The sequence below is a fragment of the Muntiacus reevesi genome, chromosome 5, assembly GCF_963930625.1.
Source record: "Muntiacus reevesi chromosome 5, mMunRee1.1, whole genome shotgun sequence".
Taxonomy (NCBI): Eukaryota; Metazoa; Chordata; class Mammalia; order Artiodactyla; family Cervidae; genus Muntiacus; species Muntiacus reevesi.
Window position 1 is genome coordinate 48026507 of NC_089253.1, and position 20036 is coordinate 48046542.

Here is a 20036-nt window from a genome sequence, read left to right on the forward strand (position 1 = left end):
CGGCTCGGCGCGGGCCCTTCCTCCCCGCCCTCTTTGCTGTCCCGCCCGGCCCTCCCCTCGGCCTCCCCTAGCTCGAGAGTTAGCCCCACCCAGTCCGCCAGGCTCCGCCCCGCCTCGGCCCCGACCCTCCAGCTCGCTCCGCCCCTTATACCCATGCCCCGCCCCTGCCAGCCCAGGCTCCTCCCCTTGGCTCTCCCCACCAACCCCCGCCCGTCCCCGTTCCGCTCTGGCCTGTCACTAGGCCCCCTCTTCGGCTCGGCGCCCCCTCCAGCGTGCCTTGCGCGGCGGCGGCCCGGAAGCTGGCGTGGCGCGCTTGCGGCGGCGCTCAGGCGTTCAGAGGCGGGACTTCCGGTGGCGTTCGCGCGGTCTTCGGGCCGACTCCAGGGGCCGGCGAGTCTCCGGGACATGCAGGTGAGCGGCGCCGCGGCGGCCTGGGGTGGCGTCAGCGCCTCGACCCCGTGGCCTCGGTTCTCCTCCGCCGAGCGAGCCTGCGGGCGGTGCGTGTGAAAGCCGGAGGCGCGGCGTGAGGGAGAATGGGCGTGACGGCGCGTGTGGCTGAGAGGCGGTGCGAGCGGTTGTGTGTGAGTGGGTGTGACGGACGCGGGGCGGCGGCTCGAACCGGGACTCGGCCAGCTGTCTCTCGGCCTCCGCCGCAGCCCTGGGACGCGGCGGCCTTTTCACGCTGGAGGGCGCCGCCGAGATCCGAGGCCAGAGGCCGGGGCGGCGGGCCCGGGCCCCGGCGAGCTAGTGTCGCCCTCTCCCGCTGCGCCCAGCAGGCTGTCTTGGGCTTCCTCTGTCTTCGCCGAGGGAACTCGACGGTACCTGCTACCCGCCGTGTGGCCGGCACCCCAGAGTCGCAAGTGTCCCTCCGCCAGGGCTGGGCTTCTGCTCTTCCTCTGCATCCATTTCTAAGAGCACCCTCGGCCCTCCCCGCAGGAACACAGTTGGCCCCAAAATTCGTGCCCACCGGCGAGAATCTGATGGACACTACTTGATGTGGGAACGAAACCGTTCTGTTCACGGGACAGTCGGCTCTGGGTCCCGCCGGATGTGGGTGTTGGTCACTCAGTGCGCAGCGATCAGCATCTCTCAAACTGCACATCGCTGATCGAGACAAGTTGACTGGATTAAAACTAGTTTCTTAAGGAAACGGAGAACGTGAGAGTGCATCCCAGAGCAGAGTTAGCACGGATCAGCTGTTTTATGGCTGTGCACTCAAGACACATGCACACTTGGGACGCTCATGTGTGTGCTAAGCTCTGTGGAGAGTGTGATGGAAGAGTTGACTCTCAGACGCACTGACAGAGCGCCCAGGGACACCTCACCTTGCTGGGCTCGAACACCCTCACATCACAGCCAACATGTCCCCACTACCCAGTGAGGCAGTCCATCTGGAAAGTTCCACGCCTCTGGAGAGCAGCCCTGCACATGTGAGCAGCCGGGATCTCAGTGCTTCCCCCAGTGTTGTGGCGCGCACGCCAGAGCTGGCCCAGCAGGCTCAGGGTTGCAGGGGTCTGTGGCCTTGCCGGCCCACTCGCGCCTGGCCTGCTTCTGTTGCCCCTGCACCGGCTGCAAAAGCCACCAGGGCCCATCTTCCTTCCTCCAGATCAGCCCCACTTCCATCCTTTCCTCTTTCTTCTTTCCCATGGTGTGAAAGCACAGGTCACAGGGCAGGCAGATGGTGGGCAGAGGGGTCTCAACGCAGGCAGGGCAGTAGGCAGACCACCTGGCCATGGGCAGAGGCTGGGAAGGGCCACAGAATGTGCCTCCAGGTGACGGCTGAGTGGTTCCTAGGGAACCAGGTCCTGCTTGATTTCTCTTCCTGCTCCATCCTTGGGGGCCCTGACCTCCACCCTGGGGCCAGGGAGGAACCCACAGTTGTGAAAGGCCTGAGGGGGCCAGGGCTGAAAATGAGATGCCCTGCATGCTTGGCCCCTTACAGCTCAGCAGTCACAGTCTCAGCCCCACCAAGGGAGCACCAGATGGTTCTGGGCTGCATGCCCCCACTGCCAGGCTGAGGCCGAGGAGGAGCCCAAGCCCCTGGCCATGGTGGCAAGGGGCCAGTGTTGGACCTGGGTGGCAGAGGCTGCCGTCCTGGATGGATCTTATGGCCGGGAGGGGGCAGAGGTTGGCAAATCAGGCCTAAGTCTCCATATCCTTCCCCACCCCCCTCAAGAGCACCTGATCAGCCGGAGGTGCTGCTCTGTCTGGGGGCAGTGGGATGAGGGAGGCTCCTGGATTCCCCGACCCAGGCCCGGTCCTGAAGGTCCCAGGCAGTGACAGCCTAGACCGGGTGTGTGCTGTCTGTGCAGGACTGTAGGCTAAGAGGGAGGTTTGCAGGGGTGAGGGGAGTGAGCTCCGGGCCAGGAGGTCGTGGTGGTGGAGTCCCCGGGCGTGCCACAGGCCTGGCTCTGCCGTCTCCCACCAGGGCACACCCTGCCTGGCCAGGGCTCTGGTGTCCCCAGGGGTGTCTGCCCAATGGGCAAGGGCCTGAGTTGCCTGTGGGGTCTCCTCTGGACCAGCTGGACCTTGGTCAGGCTGAGAGGGGACGTGCTGCCAGGACTGAGACACTGTTGACCCGACAGGCTCTGACACCGACTGTCTCAAAACCTCAACAAGAGTGCACATGGCCCGGCCCTGCGTGTTGCCCAGCTGTCCCCAGAGAGAAGGAGGTAGAGGCGGAGGCGGGGTGGTGGTGCTGGTGGGATGAGAGTCCAGTGGGGAAGCCCAGGGAAAGAGAGCGACTGGACACCAGGCAGCCTGCACATATACTTAGCGTCATCTTCCCTCCTTGCTGTGGGCGCACTCGTCTGAGAGATTCAATAAAGACACGATCATGCTTTGCGTGTGCACGTTGTGACATTTGTACTGGGGGGTTGTGAGCACCGCGGTGCCCTCAGGATGCCAGCGTCTGGGAGTGTGGGGTTTGAACAGCTGCAGTGAGTGTCTTCGAGCGTTTCCCATGTAGACAATAAGTCCCCCAAAGTGGAATTTTATAAAAGAAAAAAAGGAAACACCGGTCGGAAAGCACAGTATCTGTGACCAGGTTGTCACCTGAACTTGGATTCCCAAGAACAGCTCTGAGGGTGAAGCTGCCACGGTCCTTGAGGTGGTGTCATCCTGATAATCCTCACAGCGGGGAGGCGAGGAGGTAGTGGGGGTGGTAATGCTGTTTCATCTCAGCGTCCGTTTCTTTGGTTGCTGGTGAAGCCAAGAGCCGAGATGCTCTTTTTGGGGCTTGAGGGGGTCTGTGTGTTGTGAGGGGTTTGTGTTTTGGGGTGTTTCTGTGTGTTACACTTCTTCACGTTTTTTCTGCATTTTACAGAGTGATTTTTTTTTTTTCTATTCTTATTGGGAGTGTTTTTTTCTTAATTTGTATGAGGTCTTTGTATGTCATTTATAGAAACAGAGTAGAAGTTCGTTGTCAAGTATTTTACTATTTTGTGTTTTACTTCTTTAAACCGGTTTTTTATCTGCTAAGTGAAAGGGTCACGTTTTTATGTAGCATGATGTAGACATTTTGCTAGTAGCTTCTGCTGATGCCGATTTAGGTGGAAAAGCATCCCTCTGTCCAGTTTCGCCCCAAGTTTGCCTACACAGGCATGTTTTCTTCTAGTCCTCTGCACGGCTCTGTGGTTTTACACACTCAAGCCAGTAGCTGGTAGCTAGAATGTCTCTGTGCTTGTGGAGGGTGGAGGCCAAGCTTTGCCCAGTTGGCCGGCTGTGGTTAGGGCAGCCCTGAGGCAGTGGGACGGCTCCTGGCCTGCAGCAGGGAAGGCCCTTTCAGGCGTCTGGGGGAGCCGGGGCCCAGCGATGCTGGCCGCTGGACTCCGGCTGTTGGGGCTGGCTCGTTGCCCGGCTTAGTGCTGGGAGGCCCCGGGCTCCGTCAGGACCAGAGCTCCAGGAGGCAAGGGGAACACCCATCTGCCGGGGTCTCCACGGGCTCTGTCTCTCTGCAGCCCCCTGGACCCCGAGGTTAGACCCTGCTGCGACCCGCTCAGCATGCAGGCACTCCTCGGCACGCTCTGGCTTGCCCTGGCCTGCAGCTCTGTGCACGCCACCCTGTCGAAGTCAGATGCCAAAAAGGCTGCCTCGAAGACACTGCAGGAGAAGGTTGGTGGTCTGGGGACTTGCCAGAGGGCTGACCATCGTACCTCCTTGCCCACTGGGGGCTGTGCGCCAGGGCCTGGGAGCCAACTGCGAGCCGGGTGATTCATCTCCGGGAGTCCAGCACCGTCCCTCTCGGGGCTCCAGCTGGCCGGCCTTGGAGGGAGCAGCTTCTGGTGCTGGGGCCCGAGGGCAGGCCTGCCCCACTGGGCTTGTGGCTCTGCCCGTGGTCCCGGTTCCCTCCCTCGACCCCTGTGTTCCTCCCTGCTTCGCGGGGAGAGTCAGTCGAGCTCTGCCAAGTGTGGCTGTGTCTTTGTGCAGGTTTCTGGGAGGGCCTGGGGAGGCAGGGTGAGTCTTCAGAGACTGTCCACCCCGCCTGATGGCCTTGCCCTGCGGGCTTCGGTCAGCAGCGCTGGTCCTGGGACAGGGTCCCTGCTGACTGAGAGGACGCTGCTGCCCCGGGGCTCAGCCTGGGGACACGCCCTGACCACGTCCTCCCTGCCTTCCCATCTCAGACTCAGGTTTCAGGCAAGCCCGCCCAGGAGCGGGGTCTGGTGGTGACGGACCTCAGGGCTGAGGACATCGTCCTTGAGCACCGCAGCTACTGCTCGGCCAAGGCCCACAAGAAGCACTTCACTGGGGACGTCCTGGGCTACGTCACGCCGGTAGGCCGGGCTGGGGGTGGATGGCGGACCCTGAGGGCAGGGTGGCTGCTCGGGTCTGCATCCTCACCTCCCTGGGCCCTCTCACCGAGGGAGCGGTAGAAGTGATGCCTCCCAGCAGAGGGACCAGGGTCGTGGCAGAGTCCTGCTGCGCACGAGGCGGGCGGCCCTGCGGAGCCCCCTCTGGAGGTGGTCGTGCCCTCTGGCCCCCGCTGCCAGCAGGCTCACTCGTTCTCCCCTCTCTGCCAGTGGAACCGACACGGCTATGATGTCGCCAAGATCTTCGGGGGCAAGTTCACCCATGTCGCTCCCGTGTGGCTGCAGCTGAGGAGGCATGGCCGCGAGATGTTCGAGGTCACGGGCCTGGACGATGTAGACCAAGGTTCTGATGCCATCGCTTGTCTATGCCCATCCTGGGGGTCTGGGAGAGTGAATGTGAGTGTGTGTGTGTGTGTGTGTGTGTGTGTGTGTGTGTGTGTGTGTGTGTAAAGACGAGCGAGTCTGCATGTGAGAGTACTTGAGTGTCATGCCTGCCTGGCATTCACCCGCATCCCTGTTTTCCATCAGCGGTTTGTCCACGGTGTCCCGGGGAGGATCTATGGAGGAGGCGAGGGTCTGGCTGTCCTGACAGCCATGTTTTGCACCTGAGTTTGCTTGGGTGTTTCTCTCTCTGTTTTCAGAGAGAGGACGTGTTGGCCAGAAGCGGGGTTCCCTGACTCTGGGGGCCGTGGGTCAGAGGACGGCTGGGCAGCATCAGCGACTGCTCTGGTGCCCTCAGCTCTGAGAGCAGGGCCAGGCCCCTCGGGGTGGTGGCCCTGCTGCGGCCCCGTGTCCCCAGCCCTGGCTGCTCTCGGGGGGGAGGGGGGGCGCAGGACCCCAGACTCCCCAGCTGCCTCCCTCCCGTGCTCCTGCGCTGGGCCCACAGCCCCTCCTCCTGGAGGAGGTCAGGTCAGGGGGCAGGGGCAGGGGCTGTGCCCCCACGCTGACCGTCCTCTCCACGTCCCACAGGGTGGGTGCGGGCAGTCCGGAAACAAGCCAAGGGCCTGCGCATAGGTGAGTCCAGTGGGCCCCGGGGGTCAGGGCTGTGGGCCCTTAGGCCCCACCCAGCAGGTGGAGGTCCTGGAGCGCGCTGGGTAGGGGAGGGACCCAGGGTCCTCACACCTGCCTGCTCACCCAGGCCACGCTGCCTAGCGTGTTGGTCCCTCTTCTGACGGATCAGAAGCGAGGCCGCCCCAGCCCAGCATTCATGGCCTCGGTCCAGCCGGACCCCAGTGGCCCTGCTGCCCGCCTTGCTCAGCCCAGCAAGGCCAGCCCCTCCCCTGTGGTCTTTCCCTCCCACCTCTCCATTCACCCTTGAGGGTTCATGGAGCTCTCCTGGGGACCATGCCCATGCGTGACACTCACCCTGCCCTGCCCATTCTAGAGCTCATGGCCGGCGAGGGAGGGACGCATTGCCAAGTACACTGGGGCCTGGGGGGGCCGGGGCTGGGAGAGGACCTGCAGCTCGTTTCACAGGGAGCTGGTGGGGGACAGTCCAGTGAGAGCCGGGCAACAAGGAGCCGGGCGAGCTGGGGTCTGGGCACTCAGGGACTTGGTGGGTGAAGCGAGGAAAGGGCCAGCGTCTGCGTCCCCCGCCCCGCCCGTGCCCCTCCCTCCCCAGGCCATGTGGCAGCGGGGGGCCCACCCGGCTACTGGCGGTGGTCATTCTGCTCTGGAGGCCACAGGCCGGCAAGGAGGGTCACGGTCTGCGCGTCTGCCCCCAGTGCCCCGTCTCCGGTTCGAGGACTGGACGTACGAGGACTTTCAGAGCGTCCTGGACAGCGAGGATGAGATTGAAGAGCTCAGCAGGACTGTTGTCCAGGTGGCCAAGGTGATGCCCGGGGCTCCCTCCTGACCACGTGTGTCTCGGGTGCAGGGGCTGCCCTCCCGGGGGGCGTGTCACCCAGGCTGCTGCCAGGCTGCAGGGCAGAGAGCCCTTCAGGGCCCCAGGGGGTATTTGGGGAGGCACGCGAGTGGCCGGGGCCAAGAGCTGCAGCTTCTCTGCCAGGGCCCGCAGTTGGGAGGGGGAAGCCAGGGCTGGCTTTGCCTGCCGCAGGCAGGAACCCCTCCTCCTGGAGCCCTGCCCGCCTGCCCCTGTCCTTCCAGGGCCAGCACTTCGACGGCCTGGTGGTGGAGGTCTGGAACCAGCTGCTGGTCCAAAAGCATGTGTGAGTGGGCCTAGGTGGCGTGCGGGGCGCGGGGCGTGCACCAGGTCCTTCCTGGCCGCGGGGGTCGGGACGAGGCTGAGGCCAGACGTGGAGGGACCTCGTTTGGGGGGAGGGCCGTCTTCCCACAGCCTATGCCGGGGCCGGGGTGGAACCCCGAGGTCAGAGAGCAGCTCCAGGAAGCCTGGGAGCGGCTGCGGGCTGGTGGCCGGCTGAGCACCGATGAGGCTGGCCCAATAGGGCCTTCAGGGGACTTGGCGAGGAGGTGGCCCAGCAGGACCAAGGCGCCTGTGGCAAATGGCCATGGGCTCCGCTGGGAGAAGGGCCTGCCATCCATCCTCGACCCTGCCTCAGCCGGCTTGGGGGCCACGGGCAGGGCTCCCTCCATCCCTCCCGCAGCTGCGGGCTGCTCTCCGCCTGCCCAGAGGCAGCATCCTCAGGCCTCTTAGTGCAGCAGGAGGGTTTTCTCGAGGGCCGTGCGGGGCTCCAGGACACCCACCCAAGGCCAAGGAGGCCACGCCTGGAGCCTGGCCTGCCGGGCTCTGCCTGGGGGTGGGGAGACTCCGCTGCCTGCCTGGGAGTGGGGGCAGCCCAGATGCCGGCACGGCTGTGGTTCCTGCTTCTCTGTGCTCATACCGCACTCCCCCACTGTGGGTGCTTCTAGGAGGCTCCCCCCGTGCACTTGTGCGCTGGGGGCGCCCCGAGATCCGCAGTTGAGCAGGAGGACGGGTGGAGAACGAGGCCCGTGTCGGGAGCTGACCCCCCGCTGCACTCTGGCGGCCCCTCTGGTGGCTCTGGGTTAAGAGATGATCCCTGCGCCCCCCGGGCTCTGCCTTGGCCCCTGCTGCGTGGCGGTCCTGCCGAGGACGCCTGAGGGGGCGGGGGGAGATGGCCTCTTCCGGGCGGCTCAGGAGGGTGTGCACAGCAGGCACGCGGCAGGACGAGCCGGGGCTCCCAGCGGGGCAGGGGCAGGGTGCGGGCCAGCCAGCCCGGCAGATGGTTTTGGACCCGGCTCCCTGGGTGTGTGATGAAGGCGATACTCCTTGTCCCAGCCCTGGGCAGCAGGTCCCCAGGCCCCTCCCAGGACAGCCTCCTGTGGAGTAGCGAGTGGGGGCTGCCTGGCTGTGGCAAGAAGCCTGTCTCCTGCGTTCATGCCGGCAGGCCAGTGGGCTGGCGGCCCCGGGAAGCCCTGGGGACTTTGTTCCAGCAGAGCCCGCCAGGCAGGCGCTGGCCCTGGGCCAGGAGAGCACCTCCCCTTCTCAGAGACTCAGCCCCCTGGGTGGTCCCCAAAGCCGAGCAGGCACTGATGGTGACGGGTGCCAAGGGCACGGGCGGTGTGCCAACTCCCGGCCTCAGGGAGGGGCCGACCTGGGTTCTGCAGCCCATGTGTCCCCCGGGGGCATCCCTGAGCCCACAGCCACAGCCGGAGTGGCGTCTCCTTGGCCCTGGGGTCCCCCAGCTGAGGGTGGGCCCCGCGAGACTCAGAGGCCGCCCCGTGCCCGCCTCCGCAGGGTGGGCTGCAGCTGTGCCCCGCGCCGCCTTGGGTTGTGCAAAGTGGCTTGAGCTGAGAGGGGCTGAGGGCGCATGGCCCCTCACCTGCCCGCGCTGCCTCTGCTGCAGACCGAGGTGGTTCCTGAGGGACTGTGGGGGAGGACCTGGGTCAGTCACTGGGCCCACAGCCTCCCAGGCAGTGTAGGGCCAGGCCAGAGTGGACCCAGCACGGAGTTGGCCCAAGATCTATGTTCCCGGCAGGGCAGCCCTTGGGGGGCTGAACCAGCCGCTCCACAGTCCACGCGCGGCCAACGGTCCCGGGGCTGGCGCCTCCAGACAGGCGTTCCCCGGGGACGCTGCCCACCAGACCTGAGATGCCGCCACGTCCCGCACCCTTCGTGACCAGAGGAGCCGTGGGCTGTCTGCCTTTCTGTCCCTCACCTGGTAGCCTGCTGCCCACGGACAGAGATGCTTCTCCTTGGGTCCAGGCACGCCTGGTGGAGCAGTCGCCGCTGACTGTCCTTACTGCCCTCCTGGGGCTGAGGAAGGCGGAGCTGTGTGTAGGCGACTGCTTGGGGTGGGGGTGACTGCATGAGGGGGCAGGCAGTCGAGGCTGCCTCCCTGGGCGGGAGGGCAGGGCCCCAGCACAAGGCCCCGTCAGTGGAGCTGCCCCCGCGCCCTGGGTGTGGGGCACCCTGCCCGCAGCACCCCAGGGTCACGGGCTCCTTCCTCATCTCTGCCCGGCTGCTATCCAGGAGGGTCCAGAGGTGACGGCCCCTCTCTGCTCCACCCCCTGTGGTTCGGGGGTCGGGGGCTGTGCAGGCCGGGTTGGGTGGAGGGTGACCCATCCTCCGCTCCTCTGCAGGGGCCTCGTTCACCTGCTCACCCACATGGCTGAGGCGCTGCACCAGGCCCGGCTGCTGGCTTTCCTGGTCATCCCGCCAGCCGTCGCCCCGGGGTAAGTGCTGTGCCTGCTTGCACGGGAGGCCCTTTCTGGCCCCCACCCGGCCCGGCCACGCTGGCCACTGCCCGTGTTGGGGGGACCCCATCAGCACATGGGATGCCTCAGTGGGCTTTGCACGTCCTCGCAGGTCCGCAACTCAGGGCCCAGACTGCCTCAGGCCAAGCCTCCTGCTGCTCAGCCTGGTTGCTTCCTGCCACCCCAGCCCCGTGGCAGGGAGCTGGACCCGGTGCCGGCTGTCAGCACCATGGCCTGACCACCATCCAGCCCACGCCCAGCACGGAAGAGGCCCGGGTGGGGTCCTGAGGGGCTGAGCCAAGGGGTGGCGGGGGCCCAGGGGGGCCAGTCATCAGCTCACTGCAGAGTTCGGGCCAGTGAGCGGGATGGGGCGGGTGGCCTCTGGACCCTTCTGTCTGGCCTCACACAGAAGAGGCCGCCCCAGCAGCCCCGGGCGGCTGCCGTCCTGTGCCTGACGCCCCCAGCCCGCGGGAGGACCTCGGCCTCGGGTGTCACCTCTCACACTTCTGAGTGTGTGCTCGTGCGTGGAACATACATGTGTGAGGGGCCAGTGGACCTCCTGGGGTGGGGGCCCTGGTCTGGAGGGCTGGGGCAGTGGATGCACGCGTGGTCCGTGGGCTCAGCTGCAGGTGCAGCATCTGTTTCCAGGATCTCTGGTGTCTGTCAGTTGGGGTGGGTCGGGACAGGCGGAGCCCCAGTTGACGTTTGTGATTGGCCGTCAGGGCCATTGGTGGAGCTCCTCCAGCCCAGGGAGGGCCCAGGTCGCAGGTGAGACTGGCCCCTTGCAGGCCCCTCATGCTGACAGGTGTGCAGGGCAGACCCCCGTGTGCTGGAGGGTGTGAGGGAGGGTGAGCAGGCCTGACACCCCTGGGGGGGCTGACCCCTAGGCCTGGCTCCGAGGGCGGTGGGCTCGGGACGGGGTGGGGAGCAGCTTTCCAGCCAGCACCCTCTCTGCCCAGGCCTCTGACCTGAGCTCCCGGGCCCCCTCCCTCGGCAGTGACCGGGGGGGACGCGCCCTCGGGGTCAGTGAGAGGGAGATCAGGGGCGGGGCCGTGGGCCGTGTGGCCCAGGCTGATGGCGGGGTCCTGGGCATGGCTGCCTCTGCTGGCCCCGGCCGCGTCTTAGGGGCAGAGTCCAGCTGCAGCCTCGTGCTGGTGAGCGAGCCTCCCTTCCTGCAGAGGCCCCTGTGGCCAGGGTTTGTCTCGTTGGTTTTGTCCTTCTCCACCCGCACTTCTGGACAGCAGCCCAGCGGAGGAACTAGTGAGCTGTAAGCAAATTTCTTGGTTTTTCTGCCGCGTCAGTCTCTTCATAGAGGCGGCACTGCTGCCCGTGGGAACAGCAGCCCAGGAGGGTGTCTGCGTGGCAGCCTTCTGCTGCCGTGGCCTGTGTCCCCCCCCCCCCCCTTTGGGGTCTGTTGGCACGGGTGACCATCCTGACCTGAGCCCTGCTCCCGATGTCACAGCGTGGCCCCGACTGATGGTCCAGCGCCAGTCAACAGGTTTATTTAGAGCTTTGCGTCATCCTTGCTCTAGAAGGGCCCTGAGTCAGTCTTCGCCTCAGCCCCTTAGGCTGTTTCTTCTGAGAATCAAGCTCCCGGACCCCGGGAATGAGCTGACCTCAGGCACGGTGGAGCGACTTCCTTCCCAGGACCTTCCCCGCAGCGAGCTCGCATCCTCATGGGCGGGTGTCCCCCTTGATGGGTGCTGCACCCAGCTGTCCTCCAGCTACCCCTGGGGTTTAGGGTCACCACAGGAAGGGGGTGGGTGGGGGTCCTTCCCCAGAAGGGACACCCCTGCCCAGGCTGACCCCTGTTAACATCTCCTGAGCTCCAGGGGTGGCCTGGGGCCAAACTGTGGAGGCTCAGCGGGGCCGTGGGCAGGGGTCACCCCTGGACACACAGTGGGTGCAGGCAGCAGAGGTCCAGCCAGAGGGGAGGGGCCCTTGCTGACGGGTGGGGATGGCCGGACCTGCAGGCGCGGTTCTGCTCTGACCACATAGGGCAGCTGCAGGCAGGAGACTCTGGGGCGGGCCCGTGGCGGGCAGTGGTGGGAGCCGACAGCAGGCCAACCTCTTGCCTGCTGGGCCACCGTGGAGACAATTCTGCGGGCAGTGTCTGTGGGCCGGGGGATGCCCCGCCTGCCCTCAGTGGCAAGGCCAGGGAGGTGCATGGTCTGCGCTCGTCCTGGGGATGCTCGGCCTGGAGAGGACTGGTCCGGGGTGGGGCTGGAGTGTCCAGCCCAGTAGGCTGCGTTTTGCCCCGGGGGTTGTGGCTTCACGGTGTCGGGTGGTTGTCGGGTCCGGGATGGAGCAGGGAGCGTGGCCTGAAACGCTGGGGGCCGGTGTGGGGTCCACGCTGCCCGGCGTCTCCCAGCTGAGCAGGGTGGTCTGGAGCATGGTCCCAGCCTGCGGCCATCACCGCCCAGTGGACGCGTCTGGTTCCCAGCTGCGTCCCATGCTCCTGGCCACAGCCAGCGCCTGTCAGGGGTTCTCGCCTGTGCCCCCTAGGGCTCTGGGGCTGCTGGCCACAGTCCCCAGGAGCCTGGTGTCTCTGGGAGGCCTCCAGGCCACTCCCTCTGAAGCCGGAGGCTGGGGGCAGGGGCCTTTGCTCATCGGGCTTGGGGCAGCCTGGTGATGGGATGTCTTAGGGTCGCCTGGACTCCGTGAAACTAGTGACTGAGGCTGAGGTCCACATGGTGGGCCGCCCCTGCCCAGGGATTGGAGGCACTGGCCGAGAAGACGGATTGTCTTCTCTGCCCACACAGTGGGGGACGCAGAGTCCCCTGCACCCCGCCCAGGGACAGGCAGGCTTGCCGTCAGCTGTGTCCCACCTGCCCAGACCTGAGGCCCCCTGAGGCCCCCAGAGGCAGGGCGCCGTGCCTGAGGCTGAGTGGAAGCAGGCGAGCCTGGGCTGCCCCTGCCCATGTGAGAGAGGCCTCTGGGGCCTGGGCAGGAGGTGGGGGTCTCCACCGGAGGCCTACCCAGCTGCAGGCCACCTCATGCACCCAAGTGCTGCCCACCTCTGGGAAAGGGACCGAGGTGTCTTCCTGGAGCAGGGGCAGAAGGGGCCTGAGCTGGGAGCCCCGGGCCGGCATGCCCGTCCTCCGCTGAGCCCAGGTCAGCTGGGGAGAGGCTGTGACCACGAGGTGGGCGTGGTGACCGCACCATCTCTTTGCAGGACCAACAAGCTGGGCATGTTCACGAGCACAGAGTTTGAGCAGCTGGCGCCCGTGCTGGACGGCTTCAGCCTCATGACCTACGACTACTCCACAGCGCAGCCGTGAGTGGGGCGCCCGGGGCCCCGCGCTCTGGCTCGGCACACGGGGCCCAGCCCCCGGCGGGCCTGTACACTGGATTCCTGGGCGAGGTCCCGCCTCCCACCAGCCTGCTCAGGCTGTGTCCCTTGGTCAGCTCGCAGCTCCAGAATCACCAAGGGCCCAGTCTTTTCTCCCAAAGCCCACAGTCGGCCTTGTGTCAGGCAACCTTCTTGTTTTGGGGTGACTTGGGGCAGCTGGCCGCCCCATGGGAATGCCGTCCCAGGGTGTGCATCCACGCCTCCCCGGGTACTGGGTCCACCTCCACGCCCAGGAGACCGTGCTCCTGTGTCGGGGGTCACGCTGCTGCCCCGGGCCTCCGCTGAGCGCTCTGCTGCCTGAGGGTCCTGGGCGAAGTAGACACCCGGCCCAGGTCCAGCGTGGCCGTCTTGTCTGCTGCTGTCCTTGCCGCGGTGTGCGTGGACTCCTGCTGCAACCCGGGCACCCGGTGCTGAAGCCCACTCCTCTCCAACCCTGCAGGGCTGGCCCCAACGCACCGCTGCCCTGGGTGCGAGCCTGCGTCCAGGTCCTGGACCCCAAGTCCAAGTGGCGGAGCAAGATCCTGCTGGGGCTCAACTTCTACGGCATGGACTACTCGGCCTCCAAGGACGCCCGCGAGCCCATCATCGGGGCCAGGTGAGCCGGCGGCCCCGTCTCCCGCGACACCCTTGTTCCGGGAGGTGAGGGACTGTGGTGGGGAGGCCAGACAGGGTCTGATCTCAGGCTGGCTGTCTGCAGGGTGCCATCCCGGCACCCCCTCTGGCCCTGTGTCAGCGGGAGTGTCCCCGACACGGCACAGGTGGCCTGCCACCCCGGCGTCCTCTGCTGTGGCCCGGAGCAGCCCTTGGTGTTCCCGGCCGCGAGGCCGCGCCCCTGCTCGGTGTCAACTGTCTGTGCTGGGCTCTGAGGCTGCTGCTGCGCAGGCAGCCTGGGCGCTTCATCCCACGACCTGCTCCCCCCACGTGGTCTCCACTGTGGTCCCCGCCCAGCCCCACTGCCCTGCGACAGCCACGCGCCTTCACGGAGATTTGTTCACGTTCTTTGCACCTGGTTTTCCCTGCGCTTTTTAAACCTTGGGGCTTGTCCTTTTTATCGTGTTTGGGAAGATGGTAGTCAGCTTCTCAGCTCTCTCTTTCTCTCCTCCCCTTCCGGGCCCACGACACTCGTGTGTCAGGTGGTCTCTTTTGCCCCTGCCCGGCGGCCCTCACTTTGTCTCGGGGGGCTCTGTTTCTGTTTTCTCTGGCTCAGTTTTCCTTGCTGTCTCCAAGCCCACACACCATTTCCTGGTCGTGTCCTACTCGGGGTCTCTCCCTCCCGCGTATCCCAGTAGCTCTCGTCTGGGGTTTTGTCTGGGACACCAAGTGTGTGTGTGGAGGCTGCCGGGCAGGCCAGCCCTGTCCCCTCTGTGTCGCCGAGCGGCTCTCCGGGGGCCTCTGCTCGGGCCACACGCGCGTTTCACCCAGCCGCGCAATCTCAGCCCCCTGTCCTCACGCTGTGAGCTGCCACGACCCCTGAACGCTGTGAGCTGTCCCGTGAGCGGGGACGGTCCTGAGGCCAGTGATCTGAGTGTGTGTGCCCACTGCTGCCCCCCGTGGGCAGGGTCACCTGCAGGCCTGCTGGCCGTGGGGACACAGCACGCGGCCCAGCGCCTGAGCACCGGCCGCTTGCCCGCTGGCCTCGCCCCGCCCGTGCTGTGCTCCCTCAGGGCTGCCCTCCGGAGGGACAGGCCGCTGGGTTGGCCCTTGGCTGGCTTCGGGAGCTCCAGGAGGCTGTTCGGCAGCCGCCCACCCGGCGGGGTGCCACACCTGGGCGAGTCCCCGGGGTCGTCTGGGCTAAGGCCCGGGAGGGCCTCCACCTGCTCGGGGAGCGCCGTGGGGGGAAGCTGGACAGGAAGGCTCTGCCCTGGGCTTGCTGAGGTCACCCAGCTGAGGGGTCCCCCACCGTGCCTGGAGGCAGAACAGGGAGTGCGGCCTGTGGGGGCGGGGCAGAGGGTTCCCGGGCCCAGGGGCGTGCCAGGAACCACCCCAGAGGGCACGGGCCCCAGAGGGTGTCGCCTGCTTCCCTAGACCTCCAGGCGCCCACTTGGGTCCTGCCCCGGGTGCTTACACTGGGGAGAGGCTGGAGGAGGTCGAGGTGGGGTGACCACTGTTCTGAGGGCTTATATGGGTCTCTGAGGGGCCATGGGCGGGGGCTGCTGGGAAATCTCGCCAAGGCCCCTCCTCTCAAGGCCTCAGCGGGCTCGGGGCTCCACTCCTCCCCCCTCGGCTGCTGGAGGCCCAGCAGAGCCCATCCGAGAGCCCCTCCCTCGGCCTGGTGACCGTGCCCGCTGCCGCCTCCTCCCAGGGCCCTGGGGCGTATGCTGCCTCTGCCCTGGGGGAGCCTTGGGCAGGCGCTGGCCCGGGTTGCCCTGACACCCTCTGCCCACAGCCGATCGCTTCCAGACCATCCCCAACATTCTCAGGCTTGGGGGCTCTGGGGACAGGGGCAGAGCCTCTGCGGGGCAGGGAGTAGCCCCCCTCAGGCGCGTCTGGGGTGCCAGATGGGAGAGTTCAGCGAGGCCCCAGATGGAGGCCTGTCTGGGGGAGGGGGTGCTGCCTCTGCAGGGAGTGGGTGTATTCACAGGCCCAGGGCCCCGGAGTCACAGCCCACCAGGACGCGCCTCTCACTGGACACCCCTGGGAGCCCTGAGCGGGCAACCAGCAGGTGTGGGGGCAGTGAGCCTGGGGCCACGGCGCCCTGCTGCCCTCCTGACAGCAGCCCAGGCCGGCCTGTCCCCGGGCCACCCACCCTCCCGGCTCAGCCTCCCTGGCGCTGACCTGGCCGTGTGTAGCAGGTGTCCCCAGGCCCCTCCAGGGACAGCAGGGGATCAGCGCCTTCCCATCTGCTCCTCACACAGCTGGGGCCTCCAGCAGGGGCGGGAGGCCGGCTCTGCCCACTGGGGAGTGGGAGGGGTCTCATGGCGGTCTGCACTCTCTGGATGTACTGGCCGCTGCCTCTGCTCTCCAGCCCGGGTGACTAGGAGGTCCCATCGCCCCACGGCCTCACCGCTCCCTGACCTTGAGTGTCGCAGTGGCCGTGAAACAGCCTCGGGAGGCCGGTCACCCCACGTGCAGACTCACGACCCCCACAGGCCTGGGTGCTGATCCAGGGGGTCACCGTGGTTGCTGACCCCCGCTCTGGGAGGCTGCCGCACTGCCCTGGTGGTCAGGGTGCCCGGCCAGCCCCCTGAAGCCCCCAGGCCAAATGGGCCCACACTCCCCTGCAGCATCCAAACTGGGCTTGCTGCCTCTGCTCAGGGGCCGCCAGGACCTCTGTGAGAGCCAGCCCTGGCAGAACACAGCCAGACAGGCCCAGGGCCGGGCTATGCCCGGCAATACTCCCCCACCACTCATGGGCCAGGGGGCACGGGGTCGAGGCCACAGGGCTTGGGGAGGCTGCCCGTGCGGCCCTCCTGACCGGGTCTCACGCCGCCTTGGACGGGGCTAGCAGCTCCTGCGGCTCTGGGTCTGGCCCATCTCCGCTGAGACCCTCTCCTCCGCTGAGACCCTCTCCTCCGCTGACCCCTGGGCCTCGCGGTCCCCCCTGGGCTCCCGAGCCTCCTGCCCTCACTTTGTGCCCGGGGCCTCCCTGTGCACCTTTGACCACTCGTCGCATCCCTGCCAGGTCTCCCCCTGGGGGATGCTCCAGGGGTCCCACGGGGCTCCTGCTGCCTGTGGGTGACGTGAGGTCTTCCGTGTAAACTGCCTGTGGGTCCTGGGAGCTGAGATGGGGGAAGGGGTGCCTCCTCGCATCGCCTGTGGCGGTGCCCACCGGACTCCCCCATGTGGGCCTGCAGCAGAGGACCCTGCGCCTTCCACACGCCCAGCCAGGTTCTCAGCAGCTCGGAGGCGGCGCCCTCCGGGGTGGGTCCTATGTGGGTTGCAGCACCAGCCGTGTCTCCCCCAGGGGCCCTCAGTCCTGCAGGGACCACGGCAGAGAGCGCAAGGCGCCCAGGCCCCAGTGGGGGGCGGGAATCCCACCCCAGGCTGGTCTCCCCGTCGCCCTGACAGCCCCCTTCTGCCTGCCCTCTGCTCTATGATTCTCTTTGCTGTTCCCTGAACCCTTCTTCCCGAAGGCTGACAAATTTTTTTGAGTGGGGAGGTGTCATTCACACCCTGTAAGTTCTGCTGTGGCAAAGCGCCTGACTCAACATTCAGAACCTCGTCAGGCTGTATGGCCACCTCTGTTTCTGCAACGTCTCGACGGCCCCCCCGGCCCCTGAGGCCACTGGCCTGGGATGGGGTCCATCTGTGACTTGCCTCGGCGGGACGTTTCTGAGACAGGTCAGGTGGCCGATGGCCGAGGCCTTCCGTTTTAGCTCAGGGACCGCGCAGCCCCGTCTTTGCCTTTCGCTCATTCACCCCTGCCGCCCACCACAGCCCCTCCGCCTGGGCCACCCCTGTGGTCCTGCTCTCACTCCACAGTGGTCTGCTCAGCTGTCCCCACCCAGGGCGCTCACTCCCTGCCTCTCCACCTCCCACCCCAGTGAGCGTGGGGTCCTGAGTGGCCCCAGCCCTGGCACTGCCCAGCCTTAGCCTCTGGGATGAGGAACTGACCCCAACAGAGAGCAGCCTCAGCTGCCCCCACAGCCCACCTGCTCCAGTAGGCAGCCCCCCGTGAGGAGTGCGTGGCCAGGGCTCCCGAAACCCCAGGGCCTGGAGCCAGCTGCTGAGCAGCGTCTGCCCGACCCAGGACAGGACTTGGGGGCTCAGAAATGTCCACCCCACCCCACGTCCCAGATCACCTTAGCCCCAGGGCAGATGGCTCCAAGGCGGCAAGTGATCCTTGTGATTCCAGGAGCATGGCAGTGGTTAAGCATGATGCCATCATTTTGGACAATTGGAGCTGGTGTTGGGGGGTCGTGGGTCCTAGCCCAGACCCTGTGGGGAGCCCCACGTCCTCCACCATGGATTCCCCACTGCTCTGTCCAGCCCTGCCCCCCAGCACCCCACTGGTGTCAGTGGTCCAGCCCAAAGCACACAGCGCCACCCTGGGCTCGGGGGCGGGCCGGCCGCGCCTCCCCCCTCAGCCTGTCTGGGTGCCGGCTGCTGGCCAGGGAGATGCCGTGCGGGCTGCAGGCCCCACTGTCCCGGCCACACAGTGCCCTGGAAACCAGCTCGTCTGCCGTGTGTGTTGGGGGCAGGTCTGAAACCTGCGCCTTTTGGCAGTGAGGTGGGCCCACCGCAGGCCTGGGGCAGCTGCGTCCCCAGCGGGGAGGCAGGGAGGATAGCCTGGGTCCCCAGAGGGCTCGGACACTGGTGTTTCCCTGGAAAGGGGGCGAGGGCACGCGGAGCCGAGGCTGCTCCCAGGGCTTGCTCGTATGTCCCCAGCGGGTGGGGCCCAGGAGCACCGTCTGTGCCTCCTGGCCGGTGCTGTGCCCAGATTGCAGAGCCTCGTTCCGCCCATGGTGCTGTCGGGTCAGGGCGGGGTCCCAGCCCCCACATCTCAGCAGCCTGTCGGGACCCTTGTTCCCCCCCAACCACAGCCCCGGCCCGGGTGTTTGAGAGCCCACCCTGTGGTCCTGCTTCCTGGTATTCATCGTGCCCAGGCCACCCCACGTGGCCCTCCCACCCCGCCTGTGTCGCTGGCATTCCACGGACCACTGGGGGTCGACATGCTGCCCCGGTTAGCCTGGACCTGCTGTGATGGCAAAGGCCGCCCCCACCCTTCTGGGTGGGCAGGGTAGGGCCCCACACCCACAGCCCGTCTCCCCCAGGTACATCCAGATGCTGAAGGACCACCGGCCCCAGGTGGTGTGGGACAGCCAGGCTGCAGAGCACTTCTTCGAGTACAAGAAGTGAGTGTCGGAGAGGGCCTGGGCTGGGGTCCCGTGGGCACGGGCCCGGCCTCTGCCCTGAGGCCCGCCTGGCCAAGGAGGGGCACAGACCTGCGCCCTGGGCTGGCGGGGCGGGGCCAGGAGGGGCGGAGGCTGCGGCGGACCAAGGGTCTGCTCTCTTGCAGAAGCCGCGGCGGGAGGCACGTCGTTTTCTATCCGACGCTGAAGGTGCGTGCAGGACTGGGGCTGCGGGTGGCGGCGGCCCTTGGCGAGGTGGCAGCGGGCAGGTGGGCCTCAGGGCCAGTGCAGCCAGGCCGATACTCCCTCCGCCTCAGTCCTTGCAGGTGCGGCTGGAGCTGGCCCAGGAGCTGGGCGTGGGGCTGTCCATCTGGGAGCTCGGCCAGGGCCTGGACTACTTCTACGACCTGCTGTAGGCCGGACCTGCATGCAGCCAGCATGCCCTTTTCCAAGAGACAGAGGGACTGACGTGTGAAATACAGACTTCCATTTCCGGAGCTGTGTGTGCTGCGGCCTCTGCGGGGACCAAGCAGGCCGGGGACCCAGGCCCCTCAGGGCAGTAACCTGGGGCAGGGGGTCCTAACAGGACCAGGGGGAAGCTAAGGATGCAGACCCTCCCGCCCGGCCTTGGCTGCATGCCCTCCGCTGGCTGTTGAAGCAGGGCCCACTGTCCCCACCGCACAGGTGGCGGTGGCCTACAGTCCCTGAGGGTTCAGAGGCTCCAGGGCAACCCCAGGCGCTGCGTCACCCCAGGGCCGTGCAGTGGGACCGGCCTCCCGCCCAGGAGCCTGGTGGGCCCCATATGGCAAAGGCGTGGCGGACACCGGGGCTCAGAGAGGCAGGCCCCCCAGGGCAGGGCATGGGCTGCGGTCACTGACAGCTTACTGTGGGCCGCTGCCCGCCGGCTATGGCTGCTCTACCAGGAGGGCGTGTTGGGAGGAGCTGCTGTTGCTGGGAGTCGAAGGACAGCTGCCCCGGCCCTGCTGTTGGTGGGCCCACCGGCTCCATGCAGAGGGCTCCCTCTGTGATGGCGCTGCTGGCCATGAGCACAGGCGCAGCTCTGGGGGGCCTGGCTGGGGGGTTCTAAGAGGGTGGGTCCCATCCTCGGGGTTGTGGCCCAGCTGGACCCTCCTCACAAGCTGTCCTGAGGAGGAGCCCAGCAGCTCACGGTGTGGGTCACACAGAAGATTCTAGACTGGCTGCTTCAGGTCAGTAGGTGCAGGCAGGCTCTTGGGACGGTGGGTCCGACGCCCCCGCCTGCCAGGACCCCCAGGGCAAGCTGTAGGCTCGGGCTGGGAGGGTGAGGGCTGGGCCGGGAGGGGCAGACTTGCCACAGGGTCCGTGTGGTCAGCATGTCGATATGGAGCCAGGGGGTGATCCGACGCCAAGCAGAAGGCTCCTTGGTCTGGGTTGGAAGATGGGGGAACCAGCAAAGGGCACGGGGAGCTG

At 66.8% G+C, this 20036-nt stretch overlaps 1 protein-coding gene across 1 annotated transcript; it reads left to right on the plus strand.

Annotated features, from left to right (window-relative positions):
* Positions 1 to 262: 262 nt before the first annotated feature.
* On the plus strand, positions 263 to 19098 carry CHID1 (chitinase domain containing 1). Its single transcript, XM_065938054.1, has 13 exons — positions 263 to 411; positions 3960 to 4113; positions 4623 to 4772; positions 5019 to 5151; positions 5778 to 5822; positions 6533 to 6639; positions 6915 to 6976; positions 9330 to 9422; positions 12619 to 12720; positions 13235 to 13390; positions 18510 to 18590; positions 18755 to 18797; positions 18905 to 19098. The coding sequence occupies exons 2-13, from the start codon at positions 4003 to 4005 to the stop codon at positions 19001 to 19003; spliced, it is 1182 nt and encodes a 393-aa protein (XP_065794126.1). The 5' UTR covers positions 263 to 411; positions 3960 to 4002; the 3' UTR covers positions 19004 to 19098.
* The last annotated feature ends 938 nt before the right edge of the window (positions 19099 to 20036 follow it).